At 42.3% G+C, this 26778-nt stretch overlaps 1 protein-coding gene across 2 annotated transcripts; it reads right to left on the reverse strand.

Annotated features, from left to right (window-relative positions):
- Window positions 1–710: 710 nt before the first annotated feature.
- On the reverse strand, window positions 711–10922 carry LOC139173090 (cytochrome P450 1A5-like). Of its 2 annotated transcripts, none has more exons than XM_070762629.1 (7): window positions 10824–10922; window positions 8939–9790; window positions 7670–7796; window positions 7179–7268; window positions 6034–6157; window positions 4397–4483; window positions 711–3732 (listed from the first exon to the last, which is right to left on the reverse strand). In XM_070762629.1, exons 2-7 carry the CDS (start codon window positions 9770–9772, stop codon window positions 3444–3446), a joined length of 1551 nt encoding a protein of 516 aa, XP_070618730.1. In that variant the 5' UTR covers window positions 9773–9790; window positions 10824–10922; the 3' UTR covers window positions 711–3443. The 2 variants fall into 2 exon arrangements, with proteins under 2 accessions (XP_070618730.1, XP_070618731.1); XM_070762630.1 differs by having other exon boundaries at window positions 8939–9793; window positions 10824–10919.
- Between the last annotated feature and the right edge of the window lie 15856 nt (window positions 10923–26778).

Consider the following 26778-nt stretch of genomic DNA (forward strand, 5'->3'; position numbering starts at 1 on the left):
GTTACAGAGGTGCAGATGACAGACTCAATTATTCCTCTGTAGAACTGGGTCAGCAGCTCCTTGGGCAGTTTGAGCTTCCTGAGCTGGCGCAGAAAGAACATTCATTGTTGTGCGTTTTTGATGACGTTTTTGTTGTTAGGTGACCATTTTAGGTCTTGAGATATGATAGAACCTAGAAATTTGAAGGTCTCTACTACTGATATTGTGTGATCTAGTATTGTAAGAGGTGGAAGTATGAATGGGTTTTTCCTAAAATCTACCACCATTTCTACGGTTTTGAGTGTATTCAGTTCCATATTGTTCCGGTCACACTTCCCAATTGCCATAATTCCTCACCTCACATGGTTTCAAGATTTGTGGACTTCAACTCCCAGAATCCCCCTTATTAGGGACTTGTGGGCGTTTTATTCATTAATGTTATTGAACTGAGTTAAATAAGTGAGCTAGTCCAGAGGTTTTAAATTTGCCAAGATTGAGAAATACTCAGGTAGGCCATAATTCAGATCTTGAAATGTGGTAATGTCAATAAATCAAGCGTTTGCGGGAAGCTCTTTTGGAATTCAGCAAAAATCAGCAAGAATATGTAACTCTAAAACCCCAATATATTATTCAAAAAAGCATCAGGTTACTGTACTGTCTTCCTAAAGGTTTCTATCCCTTTAAAATATCAGATTTTCCCGTAAAACAGCAATTGACAAACTCTCAAGCCATCTCATAGAAATCCATTTTTATTTTTATGTTTACAATATATAGTATACAATACTTCATAGAGATCTGGGTCATCCAAATTCTAAATCTCTATGCAGAATCAGTGGCTCTTAGGCAGATAATTGAGACATAATGTGCATTTAATAATTCAAAGCACCTTGATCAAGCATCATTCCTCAGTCATCACAGTTCAAATGCCTATGGTTAGTTAGTTCATCTTTGACGTATTTTCATTTCAGTTTTCCTCGAAGAATGCCAAAGAGTATACATACTATTTTCCGCAATTTCTTCTACAAGAAAGCCCGCGAGGTAGATTAAGATAAGAGAGAACAGCTAGTTCAAAGTCATCACACAAGAGGCAAGTTTTTGAAGACAAGTGCCTACTTTCCAGGTCAATTTCTTCCCTACAATCTATTTACGGTATTTGTTTTGTCAAGTACATATTGGTGGTATACAAAGATATAATAATATTTATATACATGATACTAGTCAAAGATTAGGAGGACATTAGGAGGACAGGGGATGGAAGGCACTCTGGTGCAATTATTTGTTTGTTTGTTTATTCTTTCTTTCTCTTCTTTCTTTCTTTCTTTCTTTCTTTCTTTCTTTCTTTCTTTCTTTCTTTCTTTCTTTCTTTCTTTCTTGGATTTATATGCCGCCCCTCTCCGGAGACTCGGGGCGGCTAACAGCAACAATAAAACAGTGTACAATAGTAATCCAATAGTAAAAACGATTAAAAACCCATTAATATAAAAACCAAACATACATACAGACATACCATGCATAGAATTGTGAAGGCCTAGGGGGAAAGAGCATCTCAGTTCCCCCATGCCTGACGGCAGAGGTGGGTTTTAAGTAGCTTACCAAAGGCAAGGAGGGTGGGGGCAATTCTAATCTCTGGGGGGAGTTGGTTCCAGAGGGCCGGGGCCTCCACAGAGAAGGCTCTTCCCCTGGGTCCCGCCAAGCGACATTATGCACGCCCATTAAAAAAATATGGAATGCTTCACGAATTTGCGTGTCACCAATCTTGCAACTATTTAGACCCCATCACTGTCACTTTGCAGAGATCTAAACCAGGCCATCCCTATATCAACATCGAGGTCCAGGTCCTATTGCCTTCTCAAGATCTAGATCCAGATTCCACCCGTGTGATCTTGCAAAGTTCTAGATCCACCCCCTACCCTGTTCTCTTGCAAATATCTAGGTCCAGGTTGCATCTCTGTCCTCTTGCAAAGATTGAGTTCCTTCGTCTATGCCTGTTGTTTGCAAATTTCCAGGTGCTATCCCTTGCTAAACAACAACAGCCACCTTCTTTATTTTGTACGTCTGAGCCCCTTAGAAGGGGAAGTTGGATTTGCACCTGAGGATGGCCACCTACTTTGGTGTACCAAGATGTGTTGATAACATTCCTCTTGCACATGGACAATGAAGTCTGAAGGACTCTACCTTTGACATGCAAAGAAGTTGCTGTATAACATAGATGAAAATCCTGTCTGCGTTCTGATATCAGCGCGAAATTTTAGAATTCCCTGGGGGTGGCTTTTTCGGCAAGCCCTCCCAACTGTAACAATTCATCATTGTGCTTCTCAGTTCTCCTTCTTCTATAGTTTTACACCTCATGAAATAATGCCACATTGGAAAGACACTTCAATTCAGTGTGAACTGCCCATCACAAATGCACAGGATTATTCAAGGTTCAAATTCAGGGCCTGTTTAGATCAACTTGCATTCCAGGATAATTCAAAGGATGTGAATTATAAAAGCCCTTATGAGATTATCCCCATGATATAAATTCCCCCAGGTATATACCGTATTTTTCAGGGTATAAGACACATTGGAGTATAAGTGTGGAGCACAACATAGTTTTTGAGGAGGAAAATAGGCGAAAGAATCTGCTTACCAGATCTTTATCTGGTTAGCATCCTTAGTCTGGTCAGCTTCAGTATATTATTTCATCCCCTGGTTAGGGCTTTTAAAAAAACCTTATCCAGAGAGAGTAACAATGTAAGAGCTTGCAAGCCAGTAAAAGCTGGGAACCAGTTAGCACCTGGTTAGGGCTGGAAAGAAACATTCAGAGCAAGTAGAGCGATGAAAAAACCCTGCAAAGACTTAGGGCTTGAAAAACATTATTCTCAAAGAGTAACAATGAAAGAGCTTGCAAGTTAAGAGCTGGGAAGATTGTTAGCACTTGCTTAGGGCTGGAAAGAAACATTTGGAGCAAGTTAGAGCAATGGAAAAAACCCTGCAAAGACTTAGGGCTTGGAAAACATTCTTTGCAAAGAGTAACAATGAAAGAGCTTGCAAGATAAGAGCTGGGAAGATTGTTAGCACTTGATTAGGGCTGGAAAGAAACATTTGGAGCAAGTTAGAGCAATGAAAGAAACCCTGCAAAGACTTAGGGCTTGGAAAACATTATTTTCAGAGAGTAACAATGAAAGAGCCTGCAAGGTAAGAGCTGGGAAGATTGTTAGCACCTAGGTAGGGTTAGGGGAATAAAAGCTTTGAAAAAAGCTGCATTCAAAATACAAGACAACTGAATTTTCAGACTTTTAGGGAGGAAAAATGTGTGTCTTATACTCCAAAAAATACAGTATATATATTTTTGCGGCAAGCTAGTAACATCATTGTGGGTGGCTGAGCCACTCCAAATCAAACAATAAACCCCATCAGAATAAGTAGCCCCTCGTCCCCTTCCTGGACAAAGGTCAGACTCTGTTCTTTCCGGAGTTCCCTTCCTAGAAACGGGTTTTGACCTGGAAGTGTTCGCATTTCTTGTATTTCATAGTCAGGCCGTACTGGGGGGTTGTGTCCATCATCTCTATGCCAAAGAGACTGAATTCCAGCTTTTGCACCAGAGTGGTCAGAAACAGGAACACCTCCCATTTGGCAATGGTCTGTCCGATGCACTGCCTTCTGCCCAAGCCAAAAGTCATGACTTTTTCACATTCCGCCCGGTTTATTCCTGTCCCGTCGTCCGTGAGGAATCGTTCGGGGTTGAAAACGGAAGGCTCGTTCCAAAGTTTCCTGAAAGACAGCAAACACACCATCTAGATTTTTTAAAAAATTAATTTTTATTGATTATAAAAAAGAAAAACAACAACAAACATAACAAAACATTAAATGAGCCTTTCCTAAACGTGGACTGTAGGTGGTACACATCACAAAAGCAAAAATTTCATGCTGTGAGTATGAAAAGTGATTTTTATGAATATATCAAGTTAATATGCATGGTATCTTTGGAATGTTTGATTGTTTTTACATTAAGGGTTTTAAATTGTTTTAATAATTGAATTTGTACTATGCTTTATTGTTGTGAGCCACCCCAAGTCTTCAGAGAGGGGCGGCATACAAATCTAAATAATAATAATAATAATAATAATAATAATAATAATAATAGTAATAATAATAGTAATAATAATAGTAATAATAATATAGTAATTTATCACTAAGTAGGGATAACATAAGTTAAGGTTAACATAATTTACATTTTCATTCTTATTTTGCTTATATTTGGATCTTATATAGTCAAATTTGAACTCCATAGAATTGTAATGATACCATCCAAAGATCTTTACTATTAATTTGTCAACTATATTGTGCAACCCAGATTTTAATCCATTGCATGTAGAACTTTATTACATTGCTTGCCTTGGCAAGGAGTTATAGAGCTGTTCTTGGCAATACTTACGGCTCATGGTTGACTTGCCATTGGTTCACAAACACACAGGTATCGTTTGGAATATAGAAGCCGTTCAGTGCTGTGTCTTTAGTGGTGCTAAAAGGAAAGAAAATATTTGCGGTAACAGCTGACTACTATTGACCTGTAGCATTTGAGTGTGGTGTGATTGTATAGTATTGATTGTTTTTAGTAATAATGGGTTTTAACTTGTTCTTTTTAATATTAGATTTGTATTATATTGTATTGTTATTGTTGTTGTGAGCCGCCCCGAGTCTTTGGAGAGGGACGGCATACAAATCTAATAAGTTGTTATTATTTATTAGTAGTCGTAGTACAACCACACGAAAACAGTCACGAATAGTATTTTCTGCAACCCTGGAGTCACCACGAAGATGGGTTCACACATCATGGCAAGCCAGAGTTTGTTGAAGTCCAGCTTTTTGGATTTAGCACAATGAGCTAAGTTCACCCACAACAAACTCAGGACTATGTTAACTTGGAGTTCACAAGTTTATTTAATAATATATATTTATTGCTCCACCCTGCACGAAAGAATCTAATCCAGTGATGGCGGACCTATAGCCCTGGTCCCACAGGTGGCACGCAAAGTCATATCTGCTGGCACGCGAGCCGTTGCCCTAGCTCAGCTCCAACGTGCATGTGTGTGCCGGCCAGCTGATTTTTGGCTCGCACAGAGGCTCTGGAAGGGCATTTTTGGCTTCCAAGGAGCCTCCAGAGGGGCATTCCCAGCTCTAGGGAAGCCTTTGGAGCCTGGAGAGGGAGAAACACGAGCAAAAGTTGGGAAACAAGCCGTTTCCGACCTCCAGTGGGCCTCCAGGAGGCAGGGGAAGCAGTTTTTGCCCTCCACAGGCATTGAATTATGGGTGTGGGCACTCGCGCATACACAATAGCACATGTGCATGCTCTTTGGGCACCCGAGGAAAAAAAGGTTCGCCATCACTGATCTAGTTAATTGAAGTTCAATATTACCATAATTTAGTGCTAGAGAACATAAGAATATAAGAAGAGCCCTGCTGAATCAGGCCAAAGCCCATCAAGTCCAGCATTCTGTGTCACACAGTGGCCCACCAATTGTCCATGGGGATCTTGAGCAGAAAGAGAAGACAAGACTCTCCCTTTCCCTTGACCCCCAACAAGTGGTACTCAAGGGAGTCCTGCCTGCCTCAACCAACATAGAGGCAGCACTTGGACATCCGTTTCAATAACCACCAATACACTTGGCATCCATGAATCTGTCTAATCCTGCCTTGAAGCTATCAGGGCTGACAGCTGTCACGACCTCTTCTGGAAGTGAATTCCATAAACCAACGACCCTCTGGTGAAGAAATATTTCCCTTGATTTGAGAAGAATTTGAGAGAAGAGTCAAGAGAATTCAAGAGGGATGGAATTTGGTTTGTGGCAACTCAACTACTCAAAGCTGATGACAAGTTTAACTCCACCTCTCAGTTCTGCCTATGATTCTCCCACATATTTGTTCCGAACTCTGAACAAAAATCCTCAAAAGTTGGGGTATTGTATCTCAAGATACTTCAGATGATCCTGGATCACTTAATCACTCCTTTTTTTTGTCCTAGTGACCTCTGATTTTCTAACACAAGTTACTCTCCAGAGAGTTCAATCTTACCAATGTGGGATTGTGAAGGGCATGAAGGATGAATGCCTGAACATCTCGTACATAAAAGCTTCAGAATAAGGGAGCATGGCACGATCCGACTGCTTGGGGGTCCTTTCTCTTCCAATGACTTGGTCTGTGAGTCAGAAGAAAAACAGAAATAAAAGTCAAGTCTGGTCTACTGGGGAAAGCACTAAAACAAATTATAAAAGGCCGTGGAATATGTTTTCGCTAGCAACTGGACAGACTGTGAAAACTTAGTGATTTGTGACTTTGAGACATGTAGCCAAGCAATTATTAAGGACTGGTGACCAGTGTTCCCTCTAATTTTTTGGGGGGGTGGGCAGAAAAGTATAATGTCTGAGTGGCAGTCCCTTCGGGACTGGGTGGCACAGAAATATTAAATAAATAAACAAACAAACAAACAAACAAATAAAAAACCCACCCTGTTTTGCCTCAGAGAATTTCAAAATAAAATACTGTACTGTGTGTCTATAACAGTGAGCTCATAATAGGGCAACTCTATCAATATCAAAATGCCACTTAATATAGTTGAGCTAGTTTCAAACTAGATTTTGATTTTCTTTCTCTCTTCCTTACTCCCATTCTTGTTCTTTCTCTTTTCCTTCCTCTCTTTTTTCTATCTGTTTCTCTCTCTTCCTCTCTCTCTCCTTCCCTCTCACTCTTTCCCTCTCGGCTTCTGGGCAGGTTTGGAAAACTCTGAGTTGATGATGATTTTTAAGTGAGCGATTGCTCACTGCTCAGCTTAGAGGGAACTATGCTGGTGACACCTCTGAATGAAATTTGAAATTAGGCTGAACCTGTCAAAAAAAAATTGGACCTGAGAACTGTGATTTTAAAGTCTGCTCAGCTCAGAGAGATGTCTTCCTTAATTTGACAAGCTTTGCTCAAGAAATCAAGTTTCTGTGTCTATGATTCCTACGGGATCCCACCACTGAGGATGGATGACTCTGGGCCCATCACTCGCTCCCACCCCAACTCACCAAATAAGAGGCCTGTTAGATATACGTATTCCCCGACTTGGGTTATTTGTAAAAATCATAAGAGTGGGTTACAAATAAGTAAATAAGAACAGAACAGGGATGGAAAGTCACTCTTGGAAAGGGGCTTTTAACAGTCACCACATCTGGATTTACCTAGCTCTTCTTGAATTCTCCTCTGGATTTCTGGATAAGTCACCAGATACAGAAGGCACCAGGACAGAGCGGTAGAGACGGTATCAAATCCTGAACGGAGACAAAACGAAAAGGTATGCAGCCATAATCCTTCTCAAAAGTCTTGAAATGATAAGGTTAAATTAAATCTGGAGGATTCTATTGAAAAAAATATATATGTTACACCTTCCCAATTTGATTAAAAATTTGATTATCGTATGCAAGACTACTGGAGATAAGGGAGACTCAACTTCCCACCTGTCAATTGTGTGTTGACCAAAAAACCCAAGGAAAATACAATAATGGCTGAGAAACATGAAACTGAGGGACCCAGCTTGTGTGTCCGGGGGGGATTATGAATCAGAGATAGGCTGTATATTGTCTTCAAATGCATTGACAGTACTGGATAGTATTGAAATGCACATGGGGAAAAAGAACAAGGAGTTTTGCTTTTAGGTGAATAAGTTTCTTACCAGCTCCAAAGAGTTCGTTGACGATACCAACTATGTTCTGATCCTCAAGAGCATTGTTGGCATTTAAGTTGGTTTTTTTATCCTGGCAGAAGCTGATGAGCGAATCCGTGATATCTCGGATGTTATTCTGGAATACAGATCAGAAGGACAGGTCATGTAACCCTAACGTCTCGCCCATACAACTCTCAATTTCATGAAGAACCAACATTTATTATTTAGATCAGTGTTTCCCAACCTTGGCGACTTGAAGGTATTTGGACTTCAACTCCCGGAATTCTGGGAGTTGAAGTCCAAATATCTTCAAGTCGCCAAGGTTGGGAAACACTGATTTAGATGGCCCACATGCCAAATATTTTTCTGCAACTAGGTCATTAGGCATTGTTCTCACTGCCTATTGGTTAACAGTGGTTTGTTGAATAAGCCAGGATTGGCCGGGTTCACATATTCGGCTGACTCGGATTGTATTCAGGCTACAAAAATGGTGGAAGTTCTTAAGCATAAAACTTCATGAACTCCATCTGTCTAGTCTAGAGAGGACAGAAGGGAAAAGGGGGACATGATTGAAACATTTAAATATCTTAAAGGGATTAAATAAGGTTCAGGAAGGAAGTGGCTTTAATAGGAAAGTGAACCCAAAAACAAGGAGCCACCCACAATCTGAGGCTAGTTGGGGGAAAGATCAGAAGCAACGTGAGTAAATATTATTTCACTGAAAGAGTAGTCAATGCTTGGAACAAACTCCCAGCAGACGTGGTTGGTAAATCCACAGTCACTGAATTTAACCATGCCTGGGATAAACATAGATCCATCCTAAGATAAAATACAGGAAATAGTATAAGGGCAGACTAGTATTGGATTATTATTATATGCTGTCTTATTATTGCTGTTAGCTGCCCTGAGTCTCCGGAGAGGGGCAGCATACAAATCCAATAAATAAATAAATTAAATAAATAGATGGACCAGGAGGTCTTTTTCTGCCATCAATCTTCTATGCTTCTATGTTTCTGGTTGATGTGCTGAGTCACATGTGTCTATGTATTCAAATTACAGTGTTAAATTCACACATCATACCAAGCCACAATGTGTCTAGTTTGCTTTGCTTAGCATGTTGTGCAAAGTCAGCCAACATTGGTTAGCAATAGCAATAGCCTTTAGACTTATATACTGCTTTATAGTGCTTCTACAGCCCTCTCTAAGCTCTTTACGGAGTCAACATCTGGGAATCCAGAGCATGGTCCCATGGTCTTTCGAGAGTGAAGGATGCCACACCTTATCAAAGCTCTCATAATGTTCTTCCACCATCTTCCGCATCAACATGTTGAATCTCCGGTTGAGATCTTTGAAGGCTTCCATGCTTTGGCTGGGAAGATATTGGAGAATCGGGAAGAAATCGGCCGGATTCCCGGAGGCGGCCACCACCCCGAAATCATTGTTGATGTCCACGATCTTCAGGAGTTCTTGATCGTCGTGATTGTAACGCTTCCCGAAACACATGGCGCAGATGACGTTGACCACGGAGATGACAACGTACTGGAAGGGCTCGAAGCTCTCTTTTTCTTTCATCAGGGCCTGGAATTTGGTGACCAGGTACTCTGCTTCTTTGGAGATGTGTTCCTCCAGAAGGCAAGTCGAGGAGTTTGGGCTGGCCGTGTCCCCAAAGGACTTCAGAGCGTTCTGGGCCAGCTTTCGGCGGAGGCGCCAACTCTCCTCGGAATTCCGACCGAAGGTGAAGGTCTTGCCATCACCGATGAACTTGAAGCTGTAGAGATCGGGGCGCCCGGCGAAGTCTCCCCCTTGCTTCACTAAGGCTTGCTTGATGGTCTCCGACCCGCTCAGCACCACCACCGGCCTTGCGCCCAGGTGAATGAGCATGACGTCGCCATACTTCTGGCTCAGCTGGGTCAAAGCCAGGTGAGGGTTTTTCCCCAGGTCTAAGAGGTTTCCGATCAAGGGGTAGCCGCTCGGCCCTGGGAGCTTCCTTAATCCCGCTGGGATCCGTTGCCGGAGTTTGAGGAGAAGCAGCAGTAGGCAGAAAACGGCAGCGAAGATCAAGGTTTCGGAGACGGAGGGCATGCCCTTGCTTGCGATCCACGCAGTCGTCATCTTCCTAAATATTATAGTCTGCTGGGGAGCAAAGAAGCAGAGAAGGAAGGAACGGGATGAGCTTTATATTTCTAGATCTGTTTTCTATTGTGTTCATCTTTTTAATTTTGTAAAAACACTTCTTTAATTTTATAGAATAGGATAGTCTACAGAGAGGGGTGGCATACAAATCTAATTAATAATAATAATAATAATAATAATAATAATAATAATAATAATAGACTAGACTAGATATAGAACAGAACAGAATGGAGTAGAATAGAATAATGGAGTGGAGTGGAATGCAATAGAATAGAATTAGAATAGGATAGAATAGAAAAGTGGAGTGGGATAGGACAGGATAGAACAGAATAGAATATAGTAGAATAATGGAGTGGAGTGGAGTAGATTAGAATAGTAGAGTGGAATGGAATAGAATAGAGGACTGCAATAGAATAGGATAGCATAGGATAGACTAGACCAGAACATAATAGAATAGAGTAGAATAATGGAGTAGAGTAGAATAATGGAATGGAACAGAATAGAATAGGATAGAATAGAAAAGTGGAGTGGGATAGGATAGGATAGAACAGAATAGAATATAGTAGAATAGTGGAGTGGAGTAGATTAGAATGGAATGGAATAGAACAGAATAGAATAGATTAACAGAGCTGGAAGGGACCTTGGAGGTCTTCTAGTCCAACCCCCTGCTCAGGCAGGAAACCCTGCACTATTTCAGACAAATGATTACCCAATCTCTTCTTTAACACTTCCAATGTTGGAACATTCACACCTTCTGGAGGCAAGCTGTTCCACTGATTGATTGTTCTCTCTGTCAGGAAATTCCTCCTTAGTTCTAAGTTAATATCAATGAATCTTATTTCTACGAATAAAAAGAAGCGACCACAGCCAGCAGCCTTTAAATAAATCGCTTCTTTCCTGGACTTACCAAGAAAAAGGGAAAAATAAAATAAGAAGTGGAAATGAAAAGCAGGACTTTGCAGGAGGACGCGCGTGGGTTCCCCCGCAGCTCCCGCTTGGCAAAACCGGCCCGCTCTGGCTTCGCTCTTACCCGGCACCGCAAAGAGGCTTCACTCCGGCGTCGCTCCGCTTTTGTGCAGCGTCTTCGCCGAAGATGCCCCGCAATGCAAAGCGGAGCGCAAAGAACTCGGCTGCTGGCTTTGAAGCGCCCGCTCGGGACCCGGCTTTATATGCGCCTCCTCGGGCTCCGATTGGCCCGGAAGGTTCGCCTCTCGTGACAGGCGGGCGTCTGTCGCTGCTTCCAGGAACCCGGGTTGTGCTGACCGAAGGGCGTTTGGACCGGTGGTTGGCAAGGGGTTTATTCCTGAGTAAAGGCGGCTACTGGGCACCGGCCGCTTTCTTTGCCTGGAAGCCCAGTCTTCTCCTTCCCTGAGATAGAGAAAGGAATGGAATAGGAAAAAATGGGAAATAGAATAAAACGGGATGGGATATAGAATAAAAGAGAAGGAAAGGGAGAAAAGAGAAAAGAATGGGATGGAATAGAATAGGGGAGGGAAGAGAAGAGAAGAACAGAATAGAATAGGGAAGGGAATAGAAGAAGAACAGAATAGAATAGAATAATATAATGTAGAATTGAATAGAATAGAATAGAATATGGAAGGGAAGAGAAGGGAAAATGGAATGGAATAGAATAGAATACATATTATGGAATGGAGTAGAATAGAACAGAACTGAATATAGAAGGGAAGAATAATAGAATAGAAAATGGAATGGAATAGAATAGAGCAGAGCAGAATAGAATAGAATAAAATAGAATAGATAATGTGGGATGGAATAGAACAGAATAGAATAGAATAATGGAAGGGACCTTGGAGGTCTTCTAGTCCACCCCCCTGCTGTGTTATGTTAAAGGGTTAAATAAGGTTCAGGAGGGAAGTGTTTTTAATAGGAAAGTGAACACAAGAACAAGGGGACACAATCTGAAGTTAGTTGGGGGAAAGATCAAAAGCAACCTGAGAAAATATTATTTTTCTGAAAGGGTAGTAGATCCTTGGAACAAACTTCCAGCAGACGTGGTAGATAAATCCACAGTAACTGAATTTAAACATGCCTGGGATAAACATATATCCATCCTAAGATAAAATACAGAAAATAGTATAAGGACAGACTAGATGGACCATGAGGTCTTTTTCTGCCGTCAGACTTCTATGTTTCTATGTTTCTATGCTGAGGCAGGAAACCCTACACCATTTCAGACAGATGGTTCTCCAACATCTTCTTAAAAACTTCCAGTGTTGGGGCATTCACAACTTCTGGAGGCAAGGAGTTCCACTGATTAATTGTTCTGACTGTCAGGAAATTTCTCCTTAGTTCTAAGTTGCTTCTCTCCTTGTTTAGTTTCCACCCATTGCTTCTTGTTCCACCTGCAGGTGCTTTGGAGAAATAGCTCGACTCCCTCTTCTTTGTAGCAACCCCTGAGATGTTGGAAGACTGCTATCATGTCTCCCCTGGTCCTTCTTTTCATTACACTAGACGTATCCAATTCCAGGAAACGTTCTTTATATTATTTTTATTTGCAAATCCAATTTTTAGCACGTTAGAGTCCAACCCTACATATTTTCCCTATTATTCAATTCAATTCAATTTATTAGATTTGTATATAAATTATATAAATTTGTATTTGTATTCTTTTCTAACCACCTGTATTTTCCAATATATTATATATATTTTATTTTAGCACAAGTCCACCACATATGGTAATAGGTGCCTATTTTAGGGGGGGATACATTTCCAACATTGGCTAGACATATTTTTAAACATTTTTAGCTGACCTAGCAAGTGGGTGAGTGCCATTCATAGAACATTGTATGGTAAGAAGTTACCGTTGTCAGTTTATAGTTCCTTGTCTTAATTAACTTTTCAGCACAATTCAACAATAGGTCTAGAAGAAAGTTTTATTGGGGATGGTGTCTAGGGTGGTATCTTAACAAAGTTTAGATGAGGAAATGATTCAAGGGTTGGGTTGGGAGCTGAGACATCTGGAGGACTTTCTCCGATCCCATCTCAATGTCATAAATTGGGAATTTGACGTTGCAGAAAATCAACTGGCTGTTTTGTAGATTTGTTGCTTCTCCTGCTTTGCTTAGAGCTGGGGTGGCGCAGTGGTTAGAGTGCATCACTGCGGGCTACTTCAGCTAACTGCTAGCTGTAGTTCAGCAGTTCAAATCTCACTACCGGCTCCAGGTTGACTCAGCCTTCCATCCTTCCAAGGTGGGTCAAATGAGGACCCGTATTGTTGGGGGCAAGAGGCTGATTCTGTAAAGCGCTTAGAGAGGGCTGCAAAATCACTGTGAAGCGGTATACAAGTCTAAGTCACTGCTCACAGCCACTCATGCCCTCATCACCTCGAGGCTCGACTACTGTAACGCTCTCTACATGGGACTACCTTTGAAAAGTGTTCGGAAACTTCAGATCGTGCAGAATGCAGCTGCGAGAGCAGTCATGGGCTTTCCTAGGTATGCTCATGTTACACCAACACTCCGCAGTCTGCATTGGTTGCCGATCAGTTTCTGGTCACAATTCAAAGTGTTGGTTATGACCTATAAAGCCCTTCATGGCACCGGACCAGATTATCTCTGGGACCACCTTCTGCTGCATGAATCCCAGTGACCAGTTAGGTCCCACAGAGTGGGCCTTCTCCGGGTCCCGTCAACTAAACAATGTCGCTTGGCAGGACCCAGGGGAAGAGCCTTCTCTGTGGCGGTCCCGACCCTCTGGAACCAACTTCCACCAGATATTATAATTACCCCCACCCTCCTTGCCTTTTGTAAGCTTCTTAAAACCCACCTCTGCCGTCAGGCATGGGGAAACTGAGATAGTTGGGGGAAAGATCAAAAGCAACATGAGAAAATATTATTTTACTGAAAGAGTAGTAGATAAATCCACAGTAACTGAATTTAAACATGCCTGGGATAAACATATATCCATCCTAAGATAAAATACAGAAAATAGTATAAGGGCAGACTAGATGGACCAGGAGGTCTTTTTCTGCCGTCAGACTTCTATGTTTCTATGTTTCTGTACTCTTTCCCCCTAGGCCTTTACAATTTTATGCATGTTATGTCTGTATGTATGTTTGGTTTTACAATAGGGGTTTTTAACTGTTTATATTGGATTGTTTACTGTTTACTACTGTTGTTAGTCGCCCTGAGTCTACGGAGAGGGGCGGCATACAAATCCAATCCAATCTAAGTGCTATTGCGATTTTGCCTTTTCCTACACGATGTTTCTCCTTAGTTCTAGATTGGTTCCCTGCTTGAACCAAACCTCTCCAGATTTAGTTAATGCAACATGGCAAAAGAGGGGGCATGGATTCATACCGCCAAAGAAAAATAAGAATGCGCTCTTGCAGGGTGCAAAGAACAACCAGTGTTTGGACAAAGAAATCACTGATGAAACTAACTAGTTGGGTAATGAAATGTCTGCAAGAAAATAACCAAGCTCAGAGAGCACGAAGGGCCTCGCTGTCCTCCTCCTCCTCGTTCTAACACTGATGACGTTACATAGTCGGGCAATGAAACGTCTGCAAGAAAAAAGCCAAGATCAGAGAGCACCAAGGACGGTTCATTTCAACCCCAAGCTACAAATATTCTCCTTTTTTGAAATCAGAACAAACAATGTCCTCTAATACAGTGTTTCCCAACCTTGGCAACTTGAAGATATTTGGACTTCAACTCCCAGAATTCTGGGAGTTGAAATCCAGATATCTTCAAGTTGCCAAGGTTGGGAAACACTGCTGTAATAGAATCGGAAGGATCCCACAGAGTTGGCCTTCTCCAGCTCCCGTCAACTAGACAATGTTGCTTGGCGGGGCCTAGGGGAAGAGCCTTCTCTGTGGTGGTCCCGGCCCTCTGGAATCAGCTCCCTCCAGAGATTCGTACTGCTCCCACCCTCCTCATCTTCCACAAGAAACTAAAAACCTATTTATGCCGTCAGGCTTGGGGTCACTAGTCCCTAGCCTCTGGCCAATGAGTATGTTATATGTTTGTGATCTTGAATCTGAATGAATGGTTTTTAATGTTACAAGGATTTTAGAATGGTTTTTAGATTAGTTATTTATATTATTGGATTTCAGAAGTTTTACTGTATATTGTTTTTTTTTTAATATGTTGTGAACCGCCCCGAGTCCTCAGCGAGGGGCGGCATACATGTCCAATTAATAAAATAAATAAATAAATAATAAAATATAGTTTTTTATTTTGAGGAAGATTGTGATCCTGCTGTATATAGGACCCGGATTGTGGGGGCAATATGCTGGCTCTGTTAAATAGTGCTATTGCTAATGTTTTGTAAGCCGTCCTGAGTCTAAGGAGAAGGGTGGCATAAAAATTGAATAGATAGATAGATAGATAGATAGATAGATAGATAGATAGATAGATAGATAGATAGATAGATAGATAGAGCGGTGGTGAGACCCCATTTGGAATACTGTGTTAAGTTCTGGAGACCTCACCTACAAAAAGATGGATAAAATTGAACGGGTCCAAAGACAGGCTACAAAAATGGTGGAAGGTCTCAAGCATAAAACTTATCAGGAAAGACTTCATGAACTCCATCTGTATAGTCTGGAGGACAGAAGGGAAAGGGGGGACATGATCGAAACATTTAAATATGTGAAAGGGTTAAATAAGGTTCAGGAGGGAAGTGTTTTTAATGGGAAAGTGAACCCAAGAACAAGGGGCCACAATCTGAGGTTAGTTGGGGAAAAGATCAGAAGCAACGTGAGAAAATATTTGAGTGAAAGAGTAGTAGATGCTTGGAACAAACTTCCAGCAGAAGTGGTTGGTAAATCCACAGTCACTGAATTTAAACAAGCCTGGGATGAACATCGAGCCATCCTAAGAGAAAATACAGGAAATAGTATAAGCGCAGACTAGATGGACCATGGGCTCTTTTTCTGCCGTCAGTCTTCTATGTTTCTATAAAAATAAAACAACAGGGACAATTCATGAGCCCTGAATCCGAGACACCCGTCCCTCTTGTTCCTAAGCTGGACAGTGGTGCAAAGCCATAGCTGCCTGTTTATTTCACTTTAGCCATGACTTTATCATGTCGTGTAAAGCCACAGCAATAACCTCACCTACCCAGTGCACAAACGCATGTTTTCTTATCTCTCCAGGTTTTTAATCTTATCTGGCTCTTTAAAGATTCCCCTTTTTCATGCTTTGATTTTTTCTTTTAAAAAAATTACCCCTGGGGGTGAAGATGTCTGGAGACTCCAATTTGTCCAGCCCTGGAGCAAAAAAAAAAATAAGGTAGGACAGGCGTAGGGTAGATGTTTGCACAGCTTTGCGTGAGAAGCAACCGAGGTTAGCCTTTGCCCTCTGCGCCGGCTGATTTTTTCCGGGGGAACAAAAGTGGGAAGCAATCAGAACGCCCAAGCCGGAAAAAAAAAAATAGGAGGGCCTCCAACTTCCTGAACAAGAGGGCACCACTGCGGTGGCACGCAGGAGCAATAACACACACACTAAAGCACACGCAGCCCCAAATTAAGAGGCCTTAATATGGAAAATCCCCAGGCTGTTCCAGCAAACCTTAAAATAGTCACTCGGCACATCAACCGCTTAGAAACATTAAAAAAATAGAAGATTGACGGCAGAAAAAGACCTCCTGGTCCATCTCGTCTGCCCTTATACTACTTCCTATGTTTTATCTTAGGATGGATATAGAAACATAGAAGATTGACGGCAGAAAAAAGACCTCCTGGTCCATCTAGTCTGCCCTTATACTATTTCCTGTATTTTATCTTAGGATGGATCGATGTTTATTTTATTTATTTTGTCCAATACACAAAGAAAGTAATAGAGGATATATTCGTAGTAAAATATACCAGAGGAAGAATAGAAGAGAAGATATAGGAATAAAATATATCAATAAAAGAATAGAAGGAAAGATATAGGAGATATAGGAGAGCAATAGGATGGGACGGAAGGCAAGTTAGTGCACTTATGCACGGCCCTTACTGACCTCTTAGGAATGTTTATCCCAGGCATGTTTCAATTCAGTGACTGCGGATTGACCAACCACGTCTGCTGGAAGTTTGTTCCAAGCATCTACTACTCTTTCAGGAAAATAATATTTTCTCACGTTGCTTCTGATCTTTCCCGCAACTCGCCTCAGATTGTGCCCCCTTGTTCTTGTGTTCACTTTCCTGTTAAAAACACTTCCTTCCTGAACCTTATTTAATCCTTTAACATAGCTACCTCTAGGGTCTCCTGCTTGAGTAGGGGTTGGACTAGAAGACCTCCAGGGCCCCTTCCATCTCTATTCTGATTGATTGATTGATTGATTGATTGATTGGATGATTGACTGATTGATTACTGGAGATTTTTAAGAATGGATAGCCACCTCTAGGCTGTCCTGCTTGAGTGGGGGTTGGACTAGAAGACCTCCAAGGTCCCATCTCTGTTTTGGTTGGTTGGTTGGTTGGTTAACTGATTGGTTGATCGATCACTGGAAGTTTTTAAGAAGAGACTGGAGAGCCACCTCTAGGGCCTCCTGCCTGAGCAGGGGCTGGACTAGAAGACCTCCAGGGCCCCTTCCAGCTCTATTCTGATTGAAAGTCCGACGCCCCTTCATCTATAGCAAAATTGGGCGAAGCAGAAAGAAGCCAGCCCAGCCATCAAGGGCTGAAGGCGGAGCGGGACCCCCGACGCTGCCCGTGGAGGCGATGGGGTGCGTCTCCCGCCCGGCACGCGATGGGACAGGCGGGGCGAGGAAGCGGGCCGGGAGGCGGAGGCGGCGGCTCGCGTGCGGAGCCGAGGCTGGGAAAGCGGCCGGGGCGGAGACGCCGCGCCGCTTCGCCCTTGACACGCACTTCGGCCGGCAGACACGCACGGAAGGAGAAGCTCTGGCGGGTGGGGGCACCCCGGCTTGAGGGGTCGGGGGATTGGGAAACCGACTAGATGGCATCGATGGGTCCCTGTGGTTTTTGAGTTCGGTCGCAAGGGTGGCTCTTTTCGTCTTCTCCTCTCTTTCTTTCTTTCTCTTCTCTCATCTTCCTTCTCGCTCTCTGCGTCCCTCTTCCTTCCTTCCTTCCTTCCCTCCTTCCTTCCTTCTTTCTTTCTTTCCTACGTTCTTTCCTTCTGCCCTCTCTCCCTCTTTCCTTCCTTCCCTCCCCCCTCTCATTTCCTCCCTTCCCCTTTCTTATTTTTCTTCCTTCCTGCTTCCCTCCCTGCCACCTTCTCTCATTCCCACCTTTCTCCTTTCTTATTTTCCTTCCTTCCCTCCTTGCTTCTTTCTTCCCTCTCCCCACCCTCTCTCATTCCCTTCCTTCCACTTTCTTATTTCCTCCCTCCCTCCTTCCCTCTCTTCCTTCCTTCCTTCTTTATTCCCTCTCCCCACCCTCTCTCATTCCCTCCCTTTCCCTTTCTTATCCTCCTTCCTCCCTCCCTCCCTTTCTTTCCACCTTTCCTTAATAAAAGTCATTGCATGACTCCGCAACCCACTGTACCACTCCTTTAGAAATGATCTCGCTTCGACATCCATATGTCCGCAGAGGTCATTTGCTATCACCTTCCCCATCCATTGAAGGTCCCATTTAAAACTGGGCCCTTGTCTCCCAAGCCTTGATCCTTTCAAACCTTGATGGGCATCTGAAATTTCCAAAGGAGAAAACCATAACCTCCTAAACTCTTTCCCTGCACTTAACAGGTTCCCTTAATTGCCTGTAGCTTTTCCCTATAACCACAGTTGAGACCAATTACATTTTCAAAATTTTATGAAAGCGTGTCTCTCCAGAAAGATCATAGATGAGACTATCCCCAAGAGGTGGTGCATCCAGAATAAAACTAGAGTTTTGAGGGACCTTGGAGGTCTTCTAGTCCAACCCCCTGCTCAAACAAGAAAGCTTATATACCATTGGAAACAAGTGGTCGTCCGATCTCTTCTTAAAAACCTCCAGTGTTTTTAAGAGATTCTTTCATCCAACAGAAAGAATAACAATGCTATGAAAGCTTTTGTTTTCATAATCCTATTTCCCTCGGAGCATTTATCTATGTGGTTATTAAGAGTAAATGCACGGATGTGTCAGATAATCAATCAATCAACTTTAATCCCATTGCGTTGGTATGTTGTAAACCGCTCAAAGTTTTTGGAACTGAGTGGCTTGTAAGCTGCGGTAATAAATCAATAAGCAATTTAACTTTTCTTGTGGCGTTCTGCAGAATAAAAAGGATGTTTAAGAAATATGAACTGTTTTTGCTTTTTTGCTGATACATTTGTATTTTAAGCATCTATGTTATTATAAGCATTATACTATACTATGCTATGCTATGCTATACTATACTATACTATACTATACTATACTATACACTATATTTATTATATTCACTGCTCAAAAAAATAATGGGAACACTTAAACAACTCGGTATAACTGCAAGTAAATCAAACTGTCCACTTAGGAAGCAACACTGATTGACAATCTATTTCACTTGCTGTTGTGCACATTCAACTTTGTACAGAACAAAGCATTCAATGAGAATATTTCATTCATTCAGATCTAGGATGTGTTATTTGAGTGTTCCCTTTATTTTTTTGAGCAGTATATTATGTTATGTCAATATTATATTATGATATACTGTATATATATATATGTGTGTGTGTGTGTGTGTGTCACATGTTTAAGCTGAATTTGAAAATTAAAAATATATGTAGATTGTTCTGAGTTCGGGTTTTGCCCCGTGCAATATTTTGAGTGTCTATGCGACGTTTCGGTGAAATCACATTCACCATCATCAGGCTGAAGTTTCAAGCTTCGTGCTGTTGTAAATATTGAACACGGGGCAAAACCCAAACTCAGAACAATCTACATACATATACCCGTGAAAATCTACGAAAACATATATAGATATTTGTTTTCGTAAATTTTCACGGGTATATGTATGTAGATTGTTCTGAGTTCGGGTTTTGCCCTGTGTAATATTTTGCATGTCTATGCGACGTTTCGGTGAAATCACATTCACCATCATCAGGCTGAAGCTTGGAACTTCAGCCTGATGATGGTGAATGTGATTTCACCGAAACGTCTCATCAGCTAGCCATACCCACTGGGACTTGAACCTGCAACCTTTGCCTTGTAAGGCAGAGAATTATCCTCTAGGCTACAGTATCCAATCCCTTCAGCTCTGCACCAGGGAAGGATTACATAGTTTTGTGTCGAATCACCCTGGTGTATTGAAGGAACATCACAGCTCCTTTTTTGCCTCTCGGCCCAACCCAGGGCCATTTCCACGGCAGTTGATTTTATTGATAGCTGACAATTCTATCTGTATGTGTCACATGTTTTTTTTCCTGAATTTGAAAATTAAGGGAGACTAGGATAGATCTATTTCGGCCTTATTTTGGCCTCATCAGCTAGCCATACCCACTGGGACTTGAACCTGCAACCTTTGCCTTATAAGGCAGAGAATTATATATATAAAATATGTTATATATATTATTGTATTATATAATATAATATTATTTTATTATGTTATATTATAATAAGGGGCGTGCATAAGTGCACCAAAGTGCCTTCCATCCCCTGTCCTAATGTTTCTCTTTACTAGTATTATATAAATATTATTATATCTCTATATACTACCAATACGTACTTGATAAACAACATTATTTCCTTCTTCCAGTTTCTCTATTTGGCAATAAGGAAGAAGCCTCACATCAAGATCACACATTTATTTGTTGATATAATTCCTCCCCATTGTTTGTATTTACGTATCTTTTGATCTTGGTGTTGCTTCCTTATTAATGTGACTTTTCTTTTTAAAAAAAAATAAATTCAATATATCAATGCTCCTTTTTTAAAAATAAAAAACCTCCCCTCTACACACCTCTCAAACGCACCCTCCCATATAACGTCTCTGTTGTTGCGCTTGTGTGTCAGTTTTGCAATGCCTCCGATGGCGTGTCACAAACACGAAAAAAGGGGGTTCGTTTTGAAGCCAGGTCCCCATTTAAAAACAAAACAAAAGCAATATTTCTAACTGCTTGGAGTGGAAGTCCGAATGGCCTGTGCTTCAAGAGAGATAAAGGGAGGAAAACCTTCCTTTGGGTTGTGTAGGCTTGCGTGTGTGATTGTGTGCAAAGTGGTTCAAGGTTAAAGATTATCATCATTGCAGCTTTTGGGCCGGAGGGCAAGAGATTTTTTTTTTTACCCCTGGAGGTCAAAAGATCACTTCTGTGCGTGAGAAGTTCTTTGGCCTCAGCTCTGTAAATTTCCTGTGCAGATAAACAGGTCCTGTGGGGGTGCTGAGGGGGGTCTCTTTGGTGGTGGGACCAAATCCCAGGGAGAAGGAGCTTGGGCATTGTGTGACCGACAAGGACAAGATGAAGTAAGTGTGTTTATGGACATTCATCCAGGTCATAGTTGTCTCAAGGATGCGGCTTCCAAAGGCAAATGGACTGTTTTATTTTCCTTGAGGGAGGAGGAGGAGGAGGAGGAGACAGAAGAGAAAGAAGAGAAGGAGGAGGAGGAGGAGACAGAAGAGAAAGAAGAGAAGGAAGAGGAGGAGGAGGAGGACGAGAAAGAAGAGGAGGAGGAGGAGGAGGACGAGAAAGAAGAGGAGGAGGAGGAGGAAGAGGAGGAGACAGAAGAGAAAGAAGAGAAGGAGGAGGAGGAGGAGGACGAGAAAGAAGAGAAGGAGGAGGAGGAAGAGGAGGAGACAGAAGAGAAAGAAGAGAAGGAGGAGGAGGAGGAGACAGAAGAGAAAGAAGAGAAGGAAGAGGAGGAGGAGGAAGAGGAGGAGACAGAAGAGAAAGAAGAGAAGGAAGAGGAGGAAGAGAAGGAGACAGAAGAGAAAGAAGAGAAGGAGGAGGAGAAGGAAGAGAAGGAGGACGAGAAAAAAGAGGAGGAGGAGGAAGAGGAGGAGACAGAAGAGAAAGAAGAGAAGGAGGATGAGGAGGAAGAGGAGATGGAAGAGAAAGGAGGAGGAGGAGGAAGAGTAGACAGAAGAGAAAGAAGAGGAGGAGGAGGAAGAGAAGGAGACAGAAGAGAGAAGAGAAGGAGGATGAGGAGGAAGAGGAGATGGAAGAGAAAGGAGGAGGAGGAGGAAGAGTAGACAGAAGAGAAAGAAGAGGAGGAGGAGGAAGAGGAGATGGAAATCGTGGGATTTCGTGGGAAATCGGAACACAGGTTCTGAAGAAGGCCATGTCAGCCCCTTCTGCATCAGATCAGATGCCAAGTTGCAGTGGAGAAAATCTTTCTCTTAATTTATGACCAACCGCCTCCCCTTTCGATTCACACTGTTGCCGGGGAGTGGTCCATTAGACCGCTCTGTAATGGTGTAATCCTGGAGTCACCAAACGTGGACACTTTAAGACCTGTGGACTTCCACTCCCACAATTTCCCAGCCACCCTGGCATCTAGGGAACACTGGGAGTTGAAGTCCACAGGTCTTAAAGTGGGCAAGTTCAGAAAAAACAACCCCCTCCCCCCGGGTTGGTTCCTCCCAGTTTGGACCGGTTCGCCCGAACTGGTAGCAAACTGCTGGTGACATCACAATGATGTCAAATGTTAAGTGTTGTACCAGATGATTCTTGACAAATGTATCTTTTTCTTTTATGTACACCGAGAGCATCTGCACCAAGACAAATCCCCAGCCCTCTGGAACCAACTCCCCCCAGAGATTAGAACGGCCCCCACCCTCCTTGCCTTTCGTAAACAACTTAAAACCCACCTCTGCCGTCAGGCATGGGGGAATTGAGATCCTCTTTCCCCCTAGGCCTTTACAATTCTATGCATGGTATGTATGTATGTATGTATGTATGTTTGGTTTTTATATTAATTGATTTTTAATAATCAATACCAAATTACTATTGTACACTGTTTTATTGTCGCTGTTAGCCGCCCCGAGTCTCTGGAGAGAGGCGGCATACAAATCCAATAAATAAATAAATAAATAAAATAAATCACACTTGGCCAATAAAATTCTATTCTATTCTTTGTTAGAAGGGCATTATAAATAAAAGTTTACTTATTATAAACGAACGAACCTACTAAGGTAAGCACCAGGTACTGTTTGCTGACCGAGATCTTACAATAGTAGCCACTTTTCCTGCTGGGTGTTTTTGCAGGCTGGGTTGCTTAGCCCAAGATCACCAGGGTGTGCCCAGGAAGGGCAAGGGAGGTACAGTTTGCCTGGCACGCAACAATTTTGCAGCCAGAAGGATGGTACTTCGCCCAGCCTGGCATGGGCACGGTGTTTCGTTCTCACCCAGCTTTGTTATGAAGGGTTTTTCTTTTCCCTTCAAGTTTTGTTATGAGAACCTGTTTTTGCATGTGAAAGAAAAATAGCACACACAGATTCTCAGGGAGATGGATGGCTTTAGACTTTTAGCTCCTGGTGAATGCAAGGGTGTGCTTTCTGCAGCCTCGGGAGGTTCTAAGGAAAGATTGTTCCCCGTCCTTTGGACATAAATGCAGATATACAGTGATACCTTGTCTTACAAACTTAATTGGTTCCGGGACAAGGTTCGTAAGGTGAAAAGTTTGTAAGACGAAACAATGTTTCCCAAAGGAATCAATGGAAAAGCGATTAATGCGTGCAAGCCCAAAATTCACCCCTTTTGCCAGCCGAAGCGCCCGTTTTTGCGCTGCTGGGATTCCCCTGAGGTTCCCCTCCATGGGAAACCCCACCTCCGGACTTCTGTGTTTTTGTGATGTTGCAGGGAAATCCCAGCATCGCAAAAACGAGCGCTTCGCCGGCAACAGAAGTCCGGAGGTGGGGTTTCCCAGCGAAGGGAGCATCAGTGAAATCGCAGCATCACAAAAACACCAAAGTCCTCGAAACCCCACCTCCAGAGCTCTGTGTTTTTGCGATGCTGCGATTTCACTGAGGCTCCCCTCGCTGGGAAGCTCCACCTCTGGAGTTTCGTTGCCAGCGAAGCGCTCGTTTTTGTGCTGCTGGGATTCTCCTGCTGGGACTCCCCTGCAGCATCACAAAAACATGGAAGTCCAGAGGTGGGGTTTCCCATGGAGGGGAGCCTCAGGGAAATCCCAGCAGCGCAAAAACGGGTGCTTCGCTGGCAACGGAAGTCCAGAGGCGGGGCATCCCAGCGGTGGCGGTGGGTTTGTAAGGTGAAAATAATTTCTAAGAAGAGGCAAAAAAATCTTAAACCACGTGTTTGTATCTCGAAAAGTTTGTATGATGAGGCGTTTGTAAGACGAGGTATCACTGTATTCAGAAATTCAAATACAGTGGTGCCTCTATTTACGAACTTTTATTAATGTTATTATTATTATTGTTGTTGTTGTTGTTATTGTTATTATTACTGTTATTATTGTTGTTGTTGTTATTATTATTGTTATTGTTGTTATTGTTATTGGTATCATTGTTGTTGTTGTTGTTGTTGTTGTTGTTGTTGTTATTATTATTATTATTATTATCGTTTAAAAAAGACTTGACCAGGTCAATGCAATGTCCACACAATATGTATGTTCATATAGAATAGAATAGAATTTAGGATAGGATAGGACAGAATAAAATAGAAAAAAGTATGAAATAGAATAGAATAGAGTAGAGTAGAATAGAATAGAATAGAGTGGAATAGAATAGAATTCTTTATTGGCCAAGTGTGATTGGACACATAAAGAATTTGTCTTGATGCATTTGCTCTCAGTGTACATTTAAAAAAGATGAAAAATATGAAAACAAAAATTAAAAAAAATATTGACAAAAAGAGGTCCTTCTGTCCAGCCAGAGTCCAAGCGTCCAGCCAACAGAAGTTGAGTGAACTTCCCTCCCCCATTGGCTCTGTCCTTTCTCCCTGTGTTTGCCGTAGACAACCTATTAAATGTTGACCAAGTAGCTTTGCACGCAACCCTGGGCAATCGTTAACATGGAGACAAGCCAGATGTCACTATAGTTTGGTTGGGCAACCCCAGAGATGTCAACATCTTGCGATCTGGCAAAGGGAGGGCAAGAGAGGCTGGCACAAATTTTGCAGCTCCCAGCCTGGGGCTTCCAAAATGATTCTGCTTCCTCGGCTTTGTTTATTCGTATCAAAAATAACACAATTAAAAATAAGGCGTTCCGTGCAGCGTAACATTCAAAATATAAAATACAAGACCAACAATATGTAGAGGTTAAACAGAAACCTGGTCCAGAAACTTAGCATATTCATTGCTTTTTGTCACTCTGCTGTGAGGTACACAAGTTTATGCTGATTGGGATGTGAAGGACAGATGTACATATGTGTTGTTGTTGGTAAGGCATCACAATCACAAGGGACAAATGCCACCGTTTGTTCAGAGTGTCTCTGGATCTTATTGTAGCTTTGTCTAATCTGTTGCGCCCTGGCAAAGTCTATACCAGTGAGGGTGAACCTACGGAGTCTACGGAGAGGGGCGGCATACAAATCCAATAATTTATTTATTCATTCATTCATTCATTCATTCATTCATTTATTTATTTATTTATTTATTTATTTATTTATTTATTTATTTATTTATTTATTTATTTATTTATTTATTTATTTATTTATTTATTTATTTATTTATTTATTTATTTATTTATTTATTTATTGGATTTGTATGCCGCCCCTCTCCATGGACTCGGGGCGGCTAACAACAGTGACAAAAAATAGAATGTAAAAAATCCAATACTACAACAGCTAAAAACCCTTGTTATAAAAACCAATCATACATACAAACACACCATGCATAAATTGTAGAAGCCTAGGGGGAAAGGTTATCTTAATTCCCCCATACCTGACGGCAGAGGTGGGTTTTAAGGAGCTTACGAAAGGCAAGGAGGGTGGGGGCTATTCTAATCTCTGGGGGGAGTTGGTTCCAGAGGGCTGGGGCCCCCACAGAGAAGGCTCTTCCCCTGGGCCCCACCAAACGACATTGTTTAGTTGACGGGACCCGGAGAAGGCCCACTCTTTGGGACCTAACTGGTCACTGGGATTCGTGCGGCAGAAGGCAGTCCCTGAGATAATCTGACCCGGTGCGATGAAGGGCTTTATAGATCATAACCAACACTTTGAATTGTGACCGGAAACTGATCGGCAACCGATGCAGACTGCGGAGTGTTGGTGTGACATGGGCATATTTAGGGAAGCCCATGATTGCTCTCGCAGCTGCATAATGTGCCAAAAGGGGTCGACTGTAATCGGCTATATGAGTTTTAAGCCACCTCCCACCTGGTCACATGACCTTCAAGCCACTCCCATCCGGTCACGTGACTTCCAAGCCATCCCCATCTGGTCACATGGTCGGCAAGGGCGTCCCAACAAGTCACATGATTGGCAAGCCACTCCCACCCAGTCACGTGACTTTTCAGCCACTCCCACCCAGTCACATGACCAGCAAACCCCCCCCCCCAAATCTGGCAACATGACCGGCAAGCCACTCCCACCCAGTCACATGATCTTGAAACCACCCCCATCCGGTCACATGATCATCAAGCGAGTAGAATGCTTGGCTGCATTGCTAGAGGTATAACAAGCAGGAAGAGGGAGATTATGATTCCGCTATATAGAGTGCTGATGAGACCACATTTGGAATAATACTGTGTTCAGTTCTGGAGACCTCACCTACAAAAAGATATGGACAAAATTGAACAGGTCCAAAGACAGGCTACAAGAATGGTGGAAGGTCTTAAGCATAAAACATATCAGGAAAGACTTCACGAACTCCATCTGTTTAGTCTGGAGGACAGAAGGAAAAGGGGGGATATGATGGAAACATTTAAATATGTTAAAGGGTTAAATAAGGTTCAGGAGGGAAGTGTTTTTAATAGGAAAGTGAACACAAGAACAAGGGGACACAATCTGAAGTTAGTTGGGGGAAAGATCAAAAGCAACATGAGAAAATATTATTTCACTGAAAGAGTAGTAGATCCTTGGAACAAACTTCCAGCAGACATGGTTGGTAAATCCACAGTAACTGAATTTAAACATGCCTGGGATAAACATCCATCCATTGTAAGATAAAATACAGGAAATAGTATAAGGGCAGACTAGATGGACCATGAGGTCTTTTTCTGCCG

Source organism: Erythrolamprus reginae, chromosome 10 (assembly GCF_031021105.1).
Source record: "Erythrolamprus reginae isolate rEryReg1 chromosome 10, rEryReg1.hap1, whole genome shotgun sequence".
NCBI lineage: Eukaryota > Metazoa > Chordata > Lepidosauria > Squamata > Dipsadidae > Erythrolamprus > Erythrolamprus reginae.